General features: G+C 39.9%; 1 protein-coding gene across 1 annotated transcript; it reads left to right on the top strand.

The window, feature by feature from the left end:
• Window positions 1–4,471: 4,471 nt before the first annotated feature.
• Window positions 4,472–10,650, top strand: LOC126041204 (solute carrier family 2, facilitated glucose transporter member 11-like). The gene is given in 11 exon segments (XM_049806578.1): window positions 4,472–4,495; window positions 5,453–5,551; window positions 6,166–6,229; window positions 6,232–6,322; window positions 7,173–7,294; window positions 7,651–7,780; window positions 7,904–7,973; window positions 8,917–8,962; window positions 9,964–10,124; window positions 10,449–10,483; window positions 10,485–10,650. Coding segments are annotated over 11 exon segments (1,008 nt in total).
• The last annotated feature ends 7,908 nt before the right edge of the window (window positions 10,651–18,558 follow it).

Here is an 18,558-nt window from a genome sequence, read left to right as displayed (position 1 = left end):
AGGATGAACTTGGTTGTTCTCTCCAACTGCTGAAATATGAGCTGAATTAAATCGTCTGCAGAAAAAAATTAAACACAGTGTATAAATAAGATCTTTGTCAGTCCCTGCAAGTTAGCAGCTGTGTAAACTGAAAACACAGGATCTGCTAATTTTCTTACCAAAACCAGGACTCCACAGTTACTGGAGGAATTGAGTGTGAAAAGTTCAAATGTACAGCATACTTGTGAAACTGAGAGAAGGCAGCAGAGTTTTCACATTGAAATTATCTGCTCCTTTTAACAAGTCAGTGCTACTGAGCTTTCCCAGAGAAGGAGCTTCAGTCCAGATGAAAAGAAGTGTTTAGCTCTTTAAACCAATGGAAGAAGAGTATCTTACCTATCAGTAGGCAGAATCGGTATGCAATGTTCCTCCCTCTTACAATTAGACTTAAGACCAAGTACATCGTACAGGGGCAACTAGGACATTCTTGAAGAGCTTATGACCATAATTCTGTGACCTGGAGCAAGGTCTTCACCCTTTGTTTTTGGAGAGGGGGCAGGGGGAACTCATTGCTACGTCTGAAGAAAAAAGGTGTAAAGGAGGTATAAACTCCTGGTGTAAAGGAGACACTATGCTAGAGAAGCATCCCAGCATAACCTCTCACCTCAAGCCAAACCTCTTGCATGGTAATTGCCTAGATTTTGGAGATTCTGCTATTGGGACAAATGTGGATATGTCAGCACTGAAAGAAAGCATAAGCAAAGAAAGCAGAGCTGCAGGAAATCATGAGTGGGCTAATCCACAGAGGGCAGGTTCTCCTTCTCCATTAGCAATGACTATGTAGCATGTCTTCAGCCTCGAGTTTTTTCATGTCAGAGAGAAGGAACACTGGGTTTCAATGGAACTGAGTTCCCATGAGTTAACTGGTACTGATGAGACAAAAAAGAGCGGTGCCTTTCCCAGGGAACCCAGTCTGTAAGTCTGAGGGTTTGCTTCTCTTTCCAGGTCTCTGAATAGTCCATGTTTTCATTACAAAACATGGTGAAAAGGGCTTCATTTTTTGTGTTCATTGCTATATGACGTGACACACTCTTGCTCTTCTTCATGCTTTGCAGTTTACTGATAAGGAAATAAAAAGCAGTGACTAGGAAAACACATCCTACTGATCATGCCTGCATTTGGTTTTCATTGATTGAAGAGTCAGGGACACAGGAGGGCCCATCTTCTGGAGTGTGTTGTTGGGGTCAGGGAATATTGTGTCTGTCTTGTTCTGGAAATGAGATCTTCACTATTGACTGTTGCAGATTCTGCACAATAAAATTTGCAAAAGGACCTGAATATTGAGCAGCAGTTTCTTTCACAACCCTAAGGCTCCTGCTATTTTATCTTCACATCGTCCTCTAACAATATTTGTAGCAGTGCCAAGAGCTAATACTAAGAGCAGTGGACTTCCTCAATATAGCCATCCTTTCTATGACAATCATCATATTACAAGAAAAGCTAGACAAAGTTTATAGTTTCAAGGCTGGAGGTCACGGATTGCACAATACCACAGTAAAAACCAACATAAATTCCTTCTTCTGGTCAAAAGTGCAGGAAAAAAAAAGAAGAAACATTTAAAGAATTGTGACAAGAAAGGATTAGGTAAGACCTTGATTATTTTAAAAGTCTTTATCTGGCCTGGTCTTTCTCAACCTTACTGCTTCCCAGTGAGGAAGTTTTTAGTGTCCTATAAGACACTAAAAACTCATTTGCTTATACATGTCTTTCTACAGCGTGATCTTGTCCAGCATGCCTGACTTCTTCCTTTCTTCTCTCCTACTAGTAAATACCGTCTGCAAGAGGGAAAGTGTGGTAAATCATTAACACTGCCATAAACTAGCATGGATTGGGAATAAAAGTTAAAGAGGTACTTGTGAATCTGCAGTGTATCTATTTGATTTCCAGGATCACACAAGTTCAACACGTGGCATCTTTGAAAACAAAATCCCTCCAAGCCAAAGGTATTGGGTGAGCTAAGTACTGTGGCTGGAACAAGCACATTTCTTGTAGTGTTCAAATCCTAGGTGGAAAGACTCATCCTGTCCTCTTCTTTAGGAAAATAAGTAGAACTATACTAGGCATTTAAGTTTTGCTTTTTCCATATTACAGCACTGAACAAAAGTGTGAGGCCAGATAGAAATGAGACAGCAGTATGAGTATTCTGGGAGAAACACAAACAGGAGGAAGAGGAACAGGGACTGTTTGATCAACTGGATGTTAAAATCTGGCCACAGACAGACAAAGTGTTTAAAAACTGCTCCAGAAAGTCCCAGAGCTGCCATGTGGTCCATCCTTCCAGAAGCCAAGCTACCCATCCTCAGCTCACAGAGCAAATCGTCCTTTCCCCTCCAGTTCATTCAGGCTTATCTGCTCCCTGCCTGTGGCCCCACTCCAAGGTGCCTGAAGACTGCTGTCTGAGTCTGGCAAAATGGTTTGCTGTTAATCTGACACAACTCCTTTGAGAGGGAAAAGAAAAATAAAAACAGACTTGCAAGGGACAGGACAGCACAAAAAGGTCTGGAAACAGAGATATGACATTCAAATTTGATACAGGAAACAGAAAATGTTAAAAGGAAAGATAAAATAAGAGAAACAGCAAAAGAGAAGGACAGTTATTTCAAAAGTAGCTTTTAGTGTGTCCTGACAGAAAGTAAGAAGTAACACTGAATTGTTCAAGTATCTCATTAGACCTTTCTGCCACAGAAGTTGGGAACAACAAAACTTTACAAGAGTTCAAAGAGGATCTTGGCAAATGTGTGGAAGGAGCAAATCTAAAGACATCATCCTGACTGACAAAGTCTCAGGGCTGTACATCACTGGGGCCTGGAAGACGCACAGGCAAAGCATCACTGCACACTTGCTCAATTCTTATGCTTTTGCCTGCAACTGTTATTTGCAACTGACAGCTCTGACATATTCTGCTGGACACAGTTCTGGTCTGATCCTAGAAGATAAAGTGGCTGGTGGTGGTGGTAAGAGAGGACCAGGGACAGCTGTACAATCTGGCTGCAGTCTCCTCTGTGACAGCAAAATCTTTGGCTGAGGGGAGGGCAGTGGCCAGCGTTGAAGTGACTGGAGATTGAGAGGAGGAATTTGTAAGAAGCAAGAGAAAACCTAAATAAAGACAGGGAATTTTGCAGTAGTAATTGAAGAGAAAGGTAGATTCTGGGGTGGTTTAGAAGAGAAAGTGATAACATTTGAGGAGTCTGTGCTAAGAGGGGAAGGAATAAATTACAAAACCACAGCTGATGTGGAGGTAATGAAGATTTCAGGAACGATGAAAATGGAATGGGTGGAAAGAAGAATTCAGCTTGAATTATTTCACTGAACAAAAGTGTTGTACTGATGTGCAACAAGACACCCAGGTAGAGAGGTTGGATAGAGAGCGTTACTGGGACATCCAGCAGGAGAAAGGTCAAGGTGTGAGTCAGCAAGCTTGCCCTGTGCTGCAGGGCACACAGCCCAGTGAACAGCGTGGAGCTCTTGTCAGTTGCTGTAATGTGAAAAGCAGACTGTAAGAGGAATGTCCGTGCTTCCACCGTGTTGCCTTCAGAACTGTAACCCCACCTTCCCATCTCCCCTTTTGGCACTAATGATAGACAGTCAAATCTTTGTAGTATGGGGTGAACTACGATGTATTCAGTGTCATACAAAATGTTACATGTAATACATAGAAGCCTGAAGGAAGCAAGAATTAACTTACACTTTTCTTAAATGGTCAAGTCTTTAGCTGATTCAAACTCTCTTTTTTTAAGGTGAAAAGTACTTCTTAAAATCAATTCTCAACCCAAAACAAAATGAGCATCCCGCTCCAGCACACTGTAGGCCATCTCCATTGTTACAGAGAGGTAAAGAGGGAGGCTTCTGAGTGGTCTGGAAACAGTGTGACCCTCTGTAAAGAACCGGGTGTTTAGCAAGGACCCAATACGCCAATATTCAGATACTTCATGTCCTGCAACCGCGAAATTGTTCAAATCACTTCAAGCAATTGAAAATCTTATAGCATGCAAGAAGAGGTGTTGCAGCTCAGCTACAATACTAAGCGGCTTATCTCTGTAGGAGACTGGAGAGGAGGAAAACACACTCTGCCAAAGCTGCTTGTCAGAGAGGTGAAGGGGGACTCAGCTCCCCTGAAGGAAAGATGGTAGCACTGTCTGACTCCTCACACAACAGGAACATGCAGTTACTTTAGCAGTGCGAGTAAGGAGGAGCACTCCCAATACAAGGATATACATTTACCAATGTTGTAATTAGTTTGGCATATCTGGGTCGTAGAATAATTAAACCAGCAAGAAGTGTTGGAAGAGGACACAATTCACTAAAAGCCACAAGGTTAGAATTTAACTTCTGTGCTATGATCCCAACTTCTTATAATCTAAGCATAGAAAACATATCTCTCATCCAACAGACTTGACAAGGGCTTTCAGAACAGGCAGGTTTTCAAGGGGAAATGGCTGTTTTCCTCTCAGACCTGGTGAGTATCCAACTTCTTGTCTTCTAGCCCTAGTCACTAACAGCAGCATGATCTTTAAAGATTACAGCAAAGGGAATCAAACAGTCCTTCTTGTAACAAAAATGAGCAACAGAGCACATGCTTGGGACAACACTAATTCAGCAATAAGACTGACTACATGGCATCTCCAGAAAATATATTAGAAATACAAAAGAGTGAGAGGTTTAAAAGAGGACCTGGGAAACCAGGATAGAATCAGCATTTTGAGGAAGATAGAGAAAATAGTAGCAAGGAAAAAGACAAAACAGAACCTTCCCCCACACACACTGTACTGCCCTGCAGTCTCAAGGATACTTGAAGATACTCATCTGTTTAGGGTGTGACCTGACTAAATGCCTGAAAACACATGCTTTTGGAGGGTGCTCTAAAATGCAGTGTACATCATGGAAACACAACATTTCAAATAGGAGTCATTCAAGTAGGGACTCTAAAAATGCAGTTTCCTATGGGGATAATAATAGTAAATGTAAAAAAAAGTAAGTTTTAAGAGGACAGACTTGATTAAACTCTGGAAACCAGTGAATGATGTCTCTGAGGAGGCAAAGTTGAAGGAAAAAGGGGATTCAAGAAAGCTGTAGCTTCTCACTAGTACAAAAGCAAACACAAACTATCTGAACAAGGCTTTTATGATTTTTTATTATTATTATTTCTGTGGCTTGCAGAAGTAACAGAATTAGAGACTGCATCTTTTCAAGCTGCTAATAACCAGGAGAAGAAGATAAAGGAATGTGCAGATTTGCATCTTAACAATTTCCCAGCAATTTTGCTTGATTATTGAAAAATTCAAATTTTTTTTTTTTTATTTTAAACCCTTCTTAATAATTGAAATGTGACAATATAAGATCTCATAAATTATCTCATGGTCTGAAAGCCATGCTGGTATAAGGAACTTTGGATGTGTTTCATCACCTTTTTCAGGTTTAATACCAGAAACTATTGCTAATGATTATGGTGCTAGGAATTGGTGGAACCCACCTACCTGGTTTTCAAATGTCTGTGATCAACTATACTTCTCTGGTAAGCAAAGCCTTCATAAAATCACATCTGTAACTGTTCTTCATGGGACTAGGCCTTACACTTTGAAGATGCTCTAAAAAATCTGTTAGGTGTTGCTATGTGAGTTTATTCCCAGCTCTTTCCAATGCCATACTGTCCACCATCAAAGGACAAAATGAGTTTGCATGACTGTTAGGAGCTCTGCTCCAAAGACAACTTCTCACAGAACTGTGTGGAGACAACATATTGAAACACCCTCCTTAAAGATTATGCCATGGAGAAAAAAGATTAAAAACTAGCTGATTGAGTCTCAACCTTCATTTCAGCCCTTTTCTCTTTGTATCCACTACCTGCAACAAGAACACTTGCACTTCACTAGAATCAAGAAAAGGTCCCAATATTTTGGTGTAGGAGAGCCAGGATTCAACAGACTAAAGAGTACAATTAATTTTTGAAAGATTCTGTTACACTATTAGGCTGTATGAGAGGAAATATCAATCCTAATTTGCAAATAAGTATCCCATAGACATGCTTTTAGTAATGACTATTGATCTATTTTTTTTAAGTTGTAAACATTATGAACAACTATTGTCATTAGTGCCTCAGTGAAATGAAAATCTCTTTTTCTGTCCCAGTACATTCAGAAGTTTATCAACAAAAGTTTGTTGGAGCAATACAGTTCTGTGCTGCATCAGGAGACACATTATTGTGGTCCTTCATCGTGTCTATGTACTGTGTAGGTGGAATGATAGGGTGTCTGTGTAGTGGGTATCTGACTGCAAAATACAGAAAGTAGGCGTATTTGCCAACAGCTTGCTGATCAGGACTGCAACAAGGGAAGAAATTACTCACCTAATATAATGGATTTCAGAATTCTCACTGCCCCCTTCTGGTGCAGACTTTACTCAGCATGTATAACTACACTTGGGTACATTAGAGACAAGCATATGCAACTGTTTCTGATTCCTTTGTCACAGTTTTTGATGCCATACAATTACTGTATTTTTGCTGAAATTTATGTTAAAAAAAGCCTCTGAAATTTTTTTATTGGGCAATAATATCCTAGGGAGCTCTGTAGGCAAAAGCTTCTTTTTTTTTAATTGATTGCAGCCTTTAAAAAAATGTGCAGGTTCATTCCTCTGTAAGAATAATCAGAGTTTCAGCAAAGATAAGCAGAAGTCCCTCCAGCCACATTCAGAGCTCTCTCTTTGAGGGTGGCCATAACGGACAAAGCCAGAACTCCTTAGCTTGAGGTGGGCAGTGAAGCAAGTTCTCAGTGAAGCTGGATTTGCCTTGTTCTGGGGACACGTGCAGTGTTTGAGATGGGACCCTCACCCACAGCAAAGAAGTGGAAAAGACCAAAAAAGACCACTCCTTATCAGTATTTATCCTGCAGGAATTTCCTTCAGCCTCATGGTGTGCTTACATAGTATTAGGATGGAAAAGAGGAATCTAGCTTCTCCCTTTCCACTCCCCTGCAAAGACATCATGCCTTTTCATAATCAGATATAGTAGTCCTATAAGCAATGGATTTAAACATGGCCATGGCTTGGTCTGTAAATCCAGACAAGAACAGGCAGACATTAGTCAAAGATGAAAAAGTAAAATGTGGATCATACCCACATGTTGTTTGCTGTTACAGGAAGAAATGTCTGCTGTTCAATGATGTAGTCATAGTAGCCACACTGCATACTGGCTTCAATAGGAGAGCCAAGTCTTTTGAGATGATCCTGACTGGGCACTTCTTCAAGGGCATTGGTGCTGGTAGGACTCCCCACTACTCCATGTTAATGTGACTTCTTTGGGGTGGATACAGAAATCTTCCTGCTGGGAGTACCTGGGCATGCACAGTAACCCCAGTGGAACAAGGAACAGATTGGGGAAAGGTAAGATGAGCTGTCCTTTGCCTTCAAGAGGTCTTGTTGAGAGAGAAATCTGATGGGTTACCTAAACATCTTGCTTAAAGTAAAAGGTACATTTTCAGCCTATGGTTGTGGAGGATATATGGCAAACAGTTCAGAAGAGAGAGGAGAGAGCTACCTTTAGTCAAAAGTGAAATGAAAAGGGATCCTCTCTCTTGCTTTCTGAAGCTTTAGCCTCTCATGTCTTCTTCACTTTAGGAATAAATATGAATGCCCACATTCAGTATGCTGGAGAGATCTCACCTAAGAAGTTGCATGGATTTGTAAATGTGACCTCCTCTGTGTTTCTTGCACTAGGAGAAGCTGTAGCAAGAATTCTTGAATTATGGTTCTTGTGCTACTCCTTCTTATCCTATTTTCTATTTTTTTTTCTTCTGTATGGCAGGCAAGTTCTCCCAGTCCTAGAGATGGACATACACTAAGGGTGTGGTTTTACTTTGCTTAACTACAGCTGTCAAAAACGATGCATCTACCCCATACCAGTCACCGAGGGTTCCACGTCATTCACTGGGGAGAGAAAGGCCCTTCTCTTGAGAAAGGATGAATCCATCTCTGGGACCAGACCTGCATCAGAATTCTTTGTGCAGGATGGCAGATAGTCAGCCTTAGCTTTCATGTCCAAAATAGCAGATAAGAATATCTTCTGAATACAAACTCAGAGCTTCTCTGCAAGGCTTTTTTTTTTTTTGTCCTGCCTTGTAGTTAATCTTTTTTAATCAGGCTTTCAGTCAGTGAAAAACATTTTGTAATACCATTGGTCTGGCATAGCTTTCCTCTAGCTCTCTGCCTGCCTGACTTCTTCAAACCTCACCTGTGTCTTGTTCTGCTGTCCTTTAAATCCCTGGATGGCATCCTTGCTGTCACCTTTCCTGTTTGCTATCCCATGCCTCCTGCAGCAGCAGCAGTGTGTACTGACTGTTCCAACAGCCACCAATTTCCACCCTTGATACAAGTGATCCAGCTACATAGTGCAGCTCTCTAGCTACTTCCAGTCTGGATGGTAGAAAGCAGTGAGGAACCCAGCATCAATGGCTTCAGCAGTGCCAGTGTTTTGCACTGCATTGCAATTTTGGTCTCAGCCCATAAACTTTCAGCTTCTTTCTGTTTCACAGATATCTTCTGGTTCACAAGAGATTTAAACATTTCTCTGAAGTTGTCTAATTCAATAAGACAATTAGGTTAAATCAGTAACAATTTTCCCCATTCTATAATTTGCTTGGAATTTGTTGCTTGTTTTTCAGACCAGGGTGCAGTTCAGCTCACCTCTGTAGATACAACAGTGCAGGCTACTTCTGGCCTTCTACTGTTTTCAGTAGAGAAAGGTAAGTAGTTCTAGTGAACATCTACTACAGAGCTCAGTGTCATGGGCTTTTCACAAATTTGCTTCTCCTGTATGTTTGGATCAGCTGTGCTACAGCTATAAAATTAATTTTCATTCTCTTCCTTCCTTTCACCTTTGTCTAGGGTCAGTTCCTCTGGATGCGTTACTGCAGTGTTATTCTCATCTTTTATTCACCATTGCTATGGAATAGGACGAGGTGAGTACAACAATAAAAGCAACAACAGGAAACCTTGGACCGCATGGATAAGCACAGGCCATGAATGTATGGAAGTAGAACTAGACTGTGTGAATATTATCTTTGAAAATCAGCAGCTTAGTTTGGACTGAAACTGGGGGAGTCCCAATTTTTTATGAACTAATGACCCAAGAAACAATTTCTTTAAAAAATTATTTGAAATTATTCAGACCCTGATGAATCAGGACCCTGTTTCCTCTCACTGGATTACAGCTTCAAGCCAAAAATTACTTGTTAATCAACTCACAAACACTTGTTTTGGAGGGTGTGAGTGCTGTTCAGTGCACACAGGCTCAGCTGGTCCATCTTTGCCTAAGGTCAGAGGTAGCCTCTTCTAAAATATCACAGTTTTCTCAACTCACCTGTAAAATCCTGCTCTATTAAAGAATGATACCTGATAGCACACATAGTCTGTCTCTCAGCATTGCTCTGTCCTTTCTCATCCTCTCTTAATGTCACTCTGAATCACCTACATCTGTAACACCAGAACCAAACTTACAGCTCTCTATTAGGACCTCACTCTCCTAAGACCAATATTTACTCTGAAAGTTCCCTGACTAAACACCACTTTTAGTTATTACAGTCTCCAGATACAAATGGCAGTCTTTATTATTGTAAAAGCTGTACATGAGGACCATGAATATCTTGAAAACCTAACAGAATTCCCATGGTAGCAGAACCCAGGTGTCTTCTATGGGCAATGGAGAGAAATAGGCCATTAGGGCCATTCGTCTGCATATTTCATAGGTGGATAGAAACTGCACTTCAGGGGTGTCCATCTCTCTCCATGCATAAGAGAAGTCTGTAGGGGAATTCAGATAGACATGACTGTGCTGATGAAATTTAAATGATCTCATGGTAGCCTGACTTACTGGGGCTGTGTTTGACCAGTGACATCAGTTCACTCACTTTGTAGAAAATGGTTAACTACAACGTTTCTGTTGCTTTTTTAATGGTTTTTCCTCAGCTGGAGCTGTCACATCTGTCATGAATGAAATCTTCATCCTCTCAACAAGGTCCTCTGCTTTTGTAATTGGTGGAATTGTCATTTGGCTAGGCCCCACTTCCACTAGAATGATCTTCACCTTTGCTGTTGTATGTAATTTGATTCAAATCTTCTCTTTGACTCTATCAGTTTATACTGGTTTTCTAGGTTGGTCTGGACAGGAAGGATGAAATGCCTTGTAGATGATCAAAGCTGTGAATCCCTTACTACTACTGGTATATGGAGGCCATTTATGTAAAACACTTCCCTAGACTTCAGATATCATCTGCTGCCTCAAGAATAGATTGAAAACATTAATAAATATTCCTTCTGTAAAATCAACTTATTACTCATTTCACAGGGACAAATCAACGATTTTCAAAAATCTGTTTGGGCAAGGGAAATCACTCATCTTATTCTATTTTTAACTCCAGGTGCTTCTTGGTCCTTTTTGCTTCCTCATCTTTATTGCTGGTCATTTCAGTGGTTCTCATCTACCTGTTCCTCCCAGAAACAAAAGGGAAGTCAACCTCTGAAATCACAGAAGAATTCAAAATGTGCCAATTTAAGAAGAAATGTCATCAGACTGTGGAGAACAATGCTACCAAAGAAAAGACATTCTGCACCAAGCTCTGATAGGACACCATAAGCAACTTCCACTGACAAAAAGCCCTGTCTCAAAATCAAACTGAAAGCTAAACCTTAACATGGATTTTCCTCAATAAAATGTAATCCCAAAAGTAATCCACAGATAGCTTGTCATTAATCATAGTAGTCCTATTTTATATTCATCTTTGCTTTTCATGGTGAGAGACAATGGCTCCTTCCTAGAACAGCTCTGTAGCAGGAAGACATTAGTAACTACACACAATTCTCAGAACTGGCACATGGAAAACATTTTCAAGCATAACACATAAATTTTATTTTGTCTTTCTCCTTCGCTATCATTTTAAAGAAGCAAGATTTGTCTCTATGTTTGTTACTTTGTAAGAAAGCTCTGCTCAGGATTAAGTTCAGGATGAAGAGAGGATGAAACATAAACATAGTTCTTGCAAACAATTTTCATGTCATGTCTTCATGGTATCACACTGTAAAGGACCTAATATTGATCATAAACACTGCACATGAACAAATGCCAGGTGGAATAACAAAGAGAACTCAATATTGTTCTATTTTCTTGAGCTGACATCAAGTAACTGTATGTCCTGATTGTCTCTATAATGACTGTCAGGGATCAGCCTCAGTCCCTGGGCATTTGGTACAGAAGAACTCTCACCTGTATCCTCTGGAGCAAACTGACTGCACCTTCCATGCATACCAGTTGTAGCACAATCTGGAGCAAGTTTTTGTAGTGTAAGCAGTGCTCTCAGCCTTATTCTGGGTACCTCATGGATGACACAAGGGTTAACAAACATACAACCAGTGCTGAGAGCTAGAGGTCCAGAGCCCTGGAGTGAGACAGGGAGTAAGACACTTTGAGAGAGTACTGAGAGAGTAGACACTTTGAAAGTTCAGCCCATTTTATAAATAATTAGCTGCTCAAAAAAAAAAAAGAAAAAGGCAGAAGCTGTGATAGCCAGTGTCTGCTAGCTGTATATTGGCCTAGGACACATTGCACTCTGCTAGTGCACATCAGCATACAATAATACATTTTATCACTGCTATGCTCCACAGCACCCATGTACTGCTGCTATTCAAGAGCTGTTAATCCTGCTGACCACTGCAGCATTTAATCATTTAATCACTTCCCTCCCCAAACTCTTCTACCTTTGTATAGGGTGATCAATTATTTTCCATTTTCTGTCACAGTTACAAGAGGTATACTGTGCCTCCTGTTTAGTAAGACCATAAGACCTATCTTTCTGCAGTTTAACCATTCATATTGATTATCATTATGCTGGAGCACTGAATCTAATTTGAGTTTTAGGGAGTTTTCTATTTAAAAATTTCAAATAATGAGCTTGCTACTTCTAAAGGAAGAGCCACAAAAGAAGATCTAATAGCAAAGCACCAGTGTGTGTTCCAGCAACTGAAACCTGGGTTAGATTTTATATTTGACCTGTATCAAAATAGGGATCACTCATGCTACACAATGTTCTCATTCAGAAGAACCTCTCCTGTTGAGTCATTGAAACATTTAATCCATCTGTTCTAAGCACTGTCCAATTGCTGCAAAAAAATCAGTCAACAGAAGTCATATGAAGTAAACATTAACCTCAGTCTCAGAGTCAGATGATTACTTAAGCAGAAGGTGCAGAAAAGGCATGACAGAAAACACTTCCTCAGTCTAAGAGACTTCTGTCTGTCTGGGATCAAGCCACCCTTTCGATATAAGATGGAAAAGCTCCTTTCAGAAGTGGTGAGTGCTACAGCTGGTGGTATCGGCTGTTAATATTAAGCTTTCAGAAGAATTGAGAGGTTGCTGTTGCAGTTACCATTCCTGAAGAAAATACAATACATATGTACCAAACTGTTTTCAAAATAATAGCGTGGACAGTGGATAATCATTCTAATTTTGTTACTGTGAAAATTAGAGCTAACATTTAAAATAAAAAATCAAAAGACACAGAATTAACTTTCTGGACTAAGTCATCATGAAAACTTTGAAGGAAGTTCCAGCTGGGTAGAGAAACGGATTTAAAAAAAAAAAATTGTAAAAGTCCTCTAGTACTTAAATAGTGAAGCATTTCCATACTGTTTTCACCTGCTCCTACACCTTCCCATGTACAACTGATACTATTAAGATTTCCTAGCTAGTAGCCTGATAGTGATATGAAATTGTGCATTTGAAAAGAAAGTTTTTGTGGATTGGCTAATTAATTAATGTGAAGAAGAGCTTGTACTATTCCTTGCAGGTTCAGTACCAGTGGTTGTTTGTAATTCTGTGTTGTGAGTTGGTGGATCCGTCACAATTGGCTTTCAAATCTCTATGAACAACTACTTGGCCATGGTAAGAAAAGTTTAAGCAGATACAGCATCTTCAGGAGTCATTGGTAGTGGGGTCAAAATGTAGAGGATGCTTCCCAAAACAAGTTGCAAATTGTTTCTATTGACTTTCCATTCCCAGCTCTTTCCATCCCCCTTCTCTGCAGAAGAAAAGAGTAAGAGCTACGCTATAGCTGCCTTTGAGTGGGCATACCCAGGTAACAAATACATCGGTCTCGCCACTTAACACCCATTAACATGGGCAGTCAAAATTTTCAAAAGATATCATGTAAGGTAATTTTAAATGAGGTAATTTGGGTACCACAACCACCTAACTGAAATAGCAGATAGCCTGCTGGGAGCTATCTCATCTTGTCAGCAAACTGCATAAATTCTTTCATCAATTTACTACAAATTCTTTCCAACAAATCTGTCCCAATACAGCATGTCTTTGTAATTCTACATGAAAACATATATGTATGCATATACATATGCATACAAACACAAAGCCCTTTAATTAATCAATACGCTACGTTATCAGTGCAAAGAGCTGCCAGTTTATTGTGACCATAGTTTCTCTGTTCAGGTTCAAGGAAAGCACTTCCAAGGTGCTGTAGCAAGAGCCATGTGATCAGACAGGGAAAGAGAGAGATCAGAGACTGTACTGATGTTCTGAGAACTGTATAGTGTTAATTAAGGTTTATATACTAACAACTGTGAGATAGGATCTTATTTTCTGCAAGATTGTGAACACAAGATACAACCATATGTAACTAGTGTTCTCATACCTTGCTTGTTAATATTATGATGTCTGAAACCTTAGGGGAATAACTAATTAAGAATTTAAATAAATCTGCTTGTACAAATATTATGATGCATGAATAGCACAGTTGTATCAAGCTTTCCTCTTTGTTCTGCACAGCTGTGAAGAAACTGTGGGGTGAGGGAGAGCACCAGGCAGAAGTGGATGATCTGAAAAAACAAAAGGCAGCAATGGAAAACATCAAAATCCTGAGTGTGCTGGAAGTGATGGAAGACCAAAATCTGCACTGGCATCTGTGCATTTTGATTATTGTGATCATAACTCTGCAATTCTCTAGCACTAATGCAGTTGGGTATCTTCCCCTCTCCACACACTAAAACAACTCTTAGGTGTCCATAAGAAAGTGCTGCAGATTAAGCTTGCAGACACTATAAAAGAAGTTGTATCTGGGTGGGAGTCAAGCAGTCATGAGATTTACTCCTTGCCGTTGACTGGCTGCTGATCTGGCTTTGGATGTTTTTGCCCATCCATCTACAACTCTTTATTTGGAAAACTGGCATTCACTATCTATCTACCTGACAGAAACAGAGATCTTCACTGAGCTGGCAAAGTGCTATAAAAATGCATCATGTTATTTAAGAAAAGTTTTAAATTATGGACATGCAGACTGGCTTGTATATGTTAACCTGCCCACAACAGCTCCTGTGCCCACACACCTCATTGATTCCAAAACCACTAACAAGGTGCTGCCTGTATCCAGGATGAAATCTGATGCTTCTTTTTGCCACCATGCTCTCTTCCCCCATTCCTTCTGTCGTAGTGCTTCTCTACAGCTTGCAGCTTCCCTAACAATGTTGTAAAGGGGAATTTCTAATGCCTGAGTTGCCTGTTTGTTTGAAAATAAGAACAGCATGAGACCAAACAGAACACAAATATAACATTTATCTTCTTCCATGCTGTTCTTTTCCCAGTTTGCACAGATTTCACAATGTGGTGCAATGGCAAGTGGTAATACTTCTGAACTACACTGAAGAGACATTAAAGCCACAGAGTAGCTAACTAGATATATGGAAAAATACATGTTAGGATCAGTGTACCAGATCAATGGTGTATTCTGCTGTGGCAACTTCCATTTGTCAGTTCCTTCTCTCTGATTTTACTCTCCTCTTTCTCTCTTTCATATCTTCTTCTCAGGAGTCTCAACCTTTCTGCATATACAGAAGAGAGAATTTTCTGTTGTCATCTTGGTCAGCATCACTTTGTCTTTGCTGGTCCTTTTGCAGGAAGCAGTCTCAGCAGAAGCACAGCTGGAACATTGCAGAGAGACTGTTCATCCCTGTCACACAGCACCATGTCAGGTTTAAAAGCATGAGCTTTGGATCCCTCTGTTGCTCTCTTACAAAGTCCAGCTATGCTCACTGATATAGTTCCAGTGTCTCCTGCAAGAAGTCAATCCTTCACGGGTAGTCTTGCTGGGCATCTTCACTACTTCATGGCTTAAGGAGCCTTTCCATCTCAAGCATTCATCCTCCCAGGCTGCAAAAATCCAATGTACCAAACCTCATGAGGCCTGTTCTCCCAAATGCTTATGATTGCTGCATCTCTTGCAGTTACTGATAAACCAGGCAGTATATGATTAACCTGCCAATATCGATGTTTGTGTGTTGCTTTAACCCCATGCCAAGGCCCCTCTTTCTCATACTTCTGCAAGCAACATCTCAAATTATTTTGACTACTGACCCTGCCTATCTTTTACTCAAAAGAGATAAAACAAGTAAGCTAGGCTTTTTCTTTTAGCTTTTTCATCTTTGTACTACTGCTTCAGTGTCATTGCTGTGACTGACAGCTTCAGGAAGAAGTTGGAAATTTATATGCCATCCAGCCTTACTTATTTCAGTACAGGCCCATGCATCAGGGCCAAAATAACTGTTATGAGGCTGCAGCTGGCATCCAACAGAACTGAATACAAGCAGTGACATCACCATTAGTGTGTCAGGGTTATGGTCGCATCTGTTCAAAGAAGTTTATGTTCTGTAAATATTATGGCTTTGGTAGCTGTTGCTGTGGTTGTCAGGAAAGCTAATAAAACTGTCTAGAAGCCAGAGCACAGCGTCTTCAAGCTACTGCCTGCTAGAGCCTTCTCATCCCATATTTTTGTCTCTTTTCTTCAGCCTGCCTGGAAATAGTGGGGCTAGAATAGCTGTAGCAATAGTGAAAAGAGAAAGGAAAAATCTACATGTGAATTCCCTCATCTTCTTCAGGAAATTCATGTATCATTAACACCTCTATTTTCACTTCTGTAGGTCCAACGCTAAATGATGATGATAGGTGTATCTCTTTTTTTTTTCTGGACCACAACTGACTTGAATCAGATGAAGAGAAGGACTGAAATGAAAATTATAGCAGTTTCTTTCTGTTAAAAGCATGTGAAAAGCTTTTAAAAAGATGCTTTCTATTCCTAACCCATTCTTGAAAAGAAGTCTTTTCTCAACAATCAGCAAAAAGGACAGGTCACTGGTGGAAATGTACCCTCTTTGCTTGCTTACCAGTCCTGACATCAGAGGTGATATCACACATGCAATCCACTGTTTCCAGTGCAAGTTTGTTTTCTTCTGTTGTGTTTTCTAGGTCTATTTCTGCACTTCTGAGGTGCTGCACACAGCTGGGTTTGAAGAAGGCCTTATTCCATATGTATCACTAGGGGTTGGTCTCTGTGTGTTCCTTCCCACTCTGCTGTGTGTAAGGCACACTGTATCGGTGTGTTACTCAGGTTTTAGCTGTGCTTACCATGAAGTGAGTGCTTTCCTGCCCTTCCAGACCTTTACCATTGAGCAGTTTGGCAGGAAGACACTGCTGTGCAAGGGCTGTGCTTTCATGGCCTTGGCACTGTCTGTCCTCACAGTTACTCTCTCCCTTCAGGTAAGAAGAAATTTTAAACTATTTTATTCCTATTGCTGTTTCACACCTAGAGACTGGCGTGTTTCATGTCACAGCAACAAAACAAAATGGTTGTAGACAGTTACAAAGTGAAACTTTGTCATCATTGTCATCATTTTGTCATCATGTTCAAAGTGCTGTAAAAGGACAAGCAAAAATTTAAAAAAAAAAAAAAAAAAAAAAATCTTTCTCTGGTTTATTTCCAGGAAAACCTCTCTTTGTGCTTCCTTATCTTTACCAGGATCCCCATCACCTCAGGCATCTTCATCTACCTCTTCCTTCCAGAGACAAAGGGGAACTTGGTTATGGAAATAACTGAAGAATTTGGTGCTTTACTTTTTAGGAAGAGATCTCATTCCTTTACAGGAAATACTTCTCTTGAGGAGCATATCCCCTACACTAGCTTCTAGCTGGTCAGCAGAAAAACCATGTATTAAGTAAGGTCGTAAAGGACCTTGATGCTTGCAGACTGCAAAACAAAACAGAGGTAAATTATTTGTTTTCCATCATTGGAAAATATATGAATATTCCTTCACAGGCCCAAGTGGAGTCTTCATGAATGAAAGTCACTCTCGTATCACCTTAAAAACCTGGGAGCAGTCAATAATCAATTAGTCATCATAACACAAAATATGTGCTATGCTAATCTTATAGATTTCACTTAAGAAATGTTTTGTGTCTACATGCTTTTTTTAGTTCCAGTCTCTGTGATTTTATTATTCAGAATTTAATTTGGAGTTTGGGGTTATAACAAACTAAAGTCTCAAATCAAACCTAGAAGAAACTACTGAGTTCCTCTCAGTGTGAAATTAAACTGCAGAGGGCTTCAGTCATCCACAATGTGCAATATAGTGCAGATCAAGCTGGCTTAGAACCAAGCCCAGCTTTGAGCTCTTTAGATAAATTTATGACACACCTCATAAAAGTGAGTTTCATGTGTTTGTCCATTTCACAGCAAGCATTTCTTACACCTCTATATAGAACAAATTAAAATATCTCTTTAACTGCAATAATTCCTTAAACATGAAACCATGCACAACTTTCATAGTGTAACAGAGGTTTTTCTAGGATATAGGTGAAATTTTTAACAGAAATGGTCAATTCCATTGACTTGACAAAATACAAGAGGTAAACTTCTAAGATAAAATCCTCCTAAAATTGCTGATAGGTGAAACAGTACGATGCTATACAGTCATGTGCAGGTCAGAATCACTAGAAATCCCCCCAAATGTAAGAGAAATTTCACTATGAGCTGGTGGTATTTGTTGCTCTTTGAGCTCCTCAGTAATTATTTTCAAGGTGTGTAGCAATCCTTATGACATACCCCCCTCCTTTTGATACAATTTAAGAAAAATTATGTAATAAAAAGGAAACATTAACATTTTGAAACAAAAGTCAATAGATATGCAACTTGCATTTTTGTACAACCAAAATATTACAATTGTTGGAGTTCAAGAGAAAATACTTACAAAAATGCCAAATCATTCTAAATGCTACTGCAAGCCAGAATAAACACCATTTGCTATGCAGTTGTATAGGCAATAGTTGGAATTACACAAGTAACCAAGGTTTTATTATTAACATGTATTTTTTCTCATTTCTTTAGACTCACAGTATTTGCAGTAAACCCTTCTGTAAATAATTGCATTCTGTGTTTTATGAACTGAAAGTACAAGTCCTGAGGGTGATCTTGGGCATTTACTGAGGGCTTCAGTACAACTCCGTTTCCCCATCTGCCCCCACCCCAAGCCTTGGGGGTGGGGGAAAGTCCCCTGGCATGAGTAAGAGTGAGCAGAACGCTTGAAAGAGAAAGCAGGAACAGCACAGAGCATCAACCACACACAGAAGTCCCAGGCAAACCTTTTTCTTCCAAGTGCTCTCTCTAGCAGAAGCCATGTAGAGCTACAGTTTGAGCTTCA

The sequence above is a fragment of the Accipiter gentilis genome, chromosome 7 (assembly GCF_929443795.1).
Source record: "Accipiter gentilis chromosome 7, bAccGen1.1, whole genome shotgun sequence".
NCBI classification, from domain to species: domain Eukaryota; kingdom Metazoa; phylum Chordata; class Aves; order Accipitriformes; family Accipitridae; genus Astur; species Astur gentilis.
Note: the sequence above shows the minus strand (reverse complement) of the source record. Positions and strands in the feature narration are given on the sequence as shown.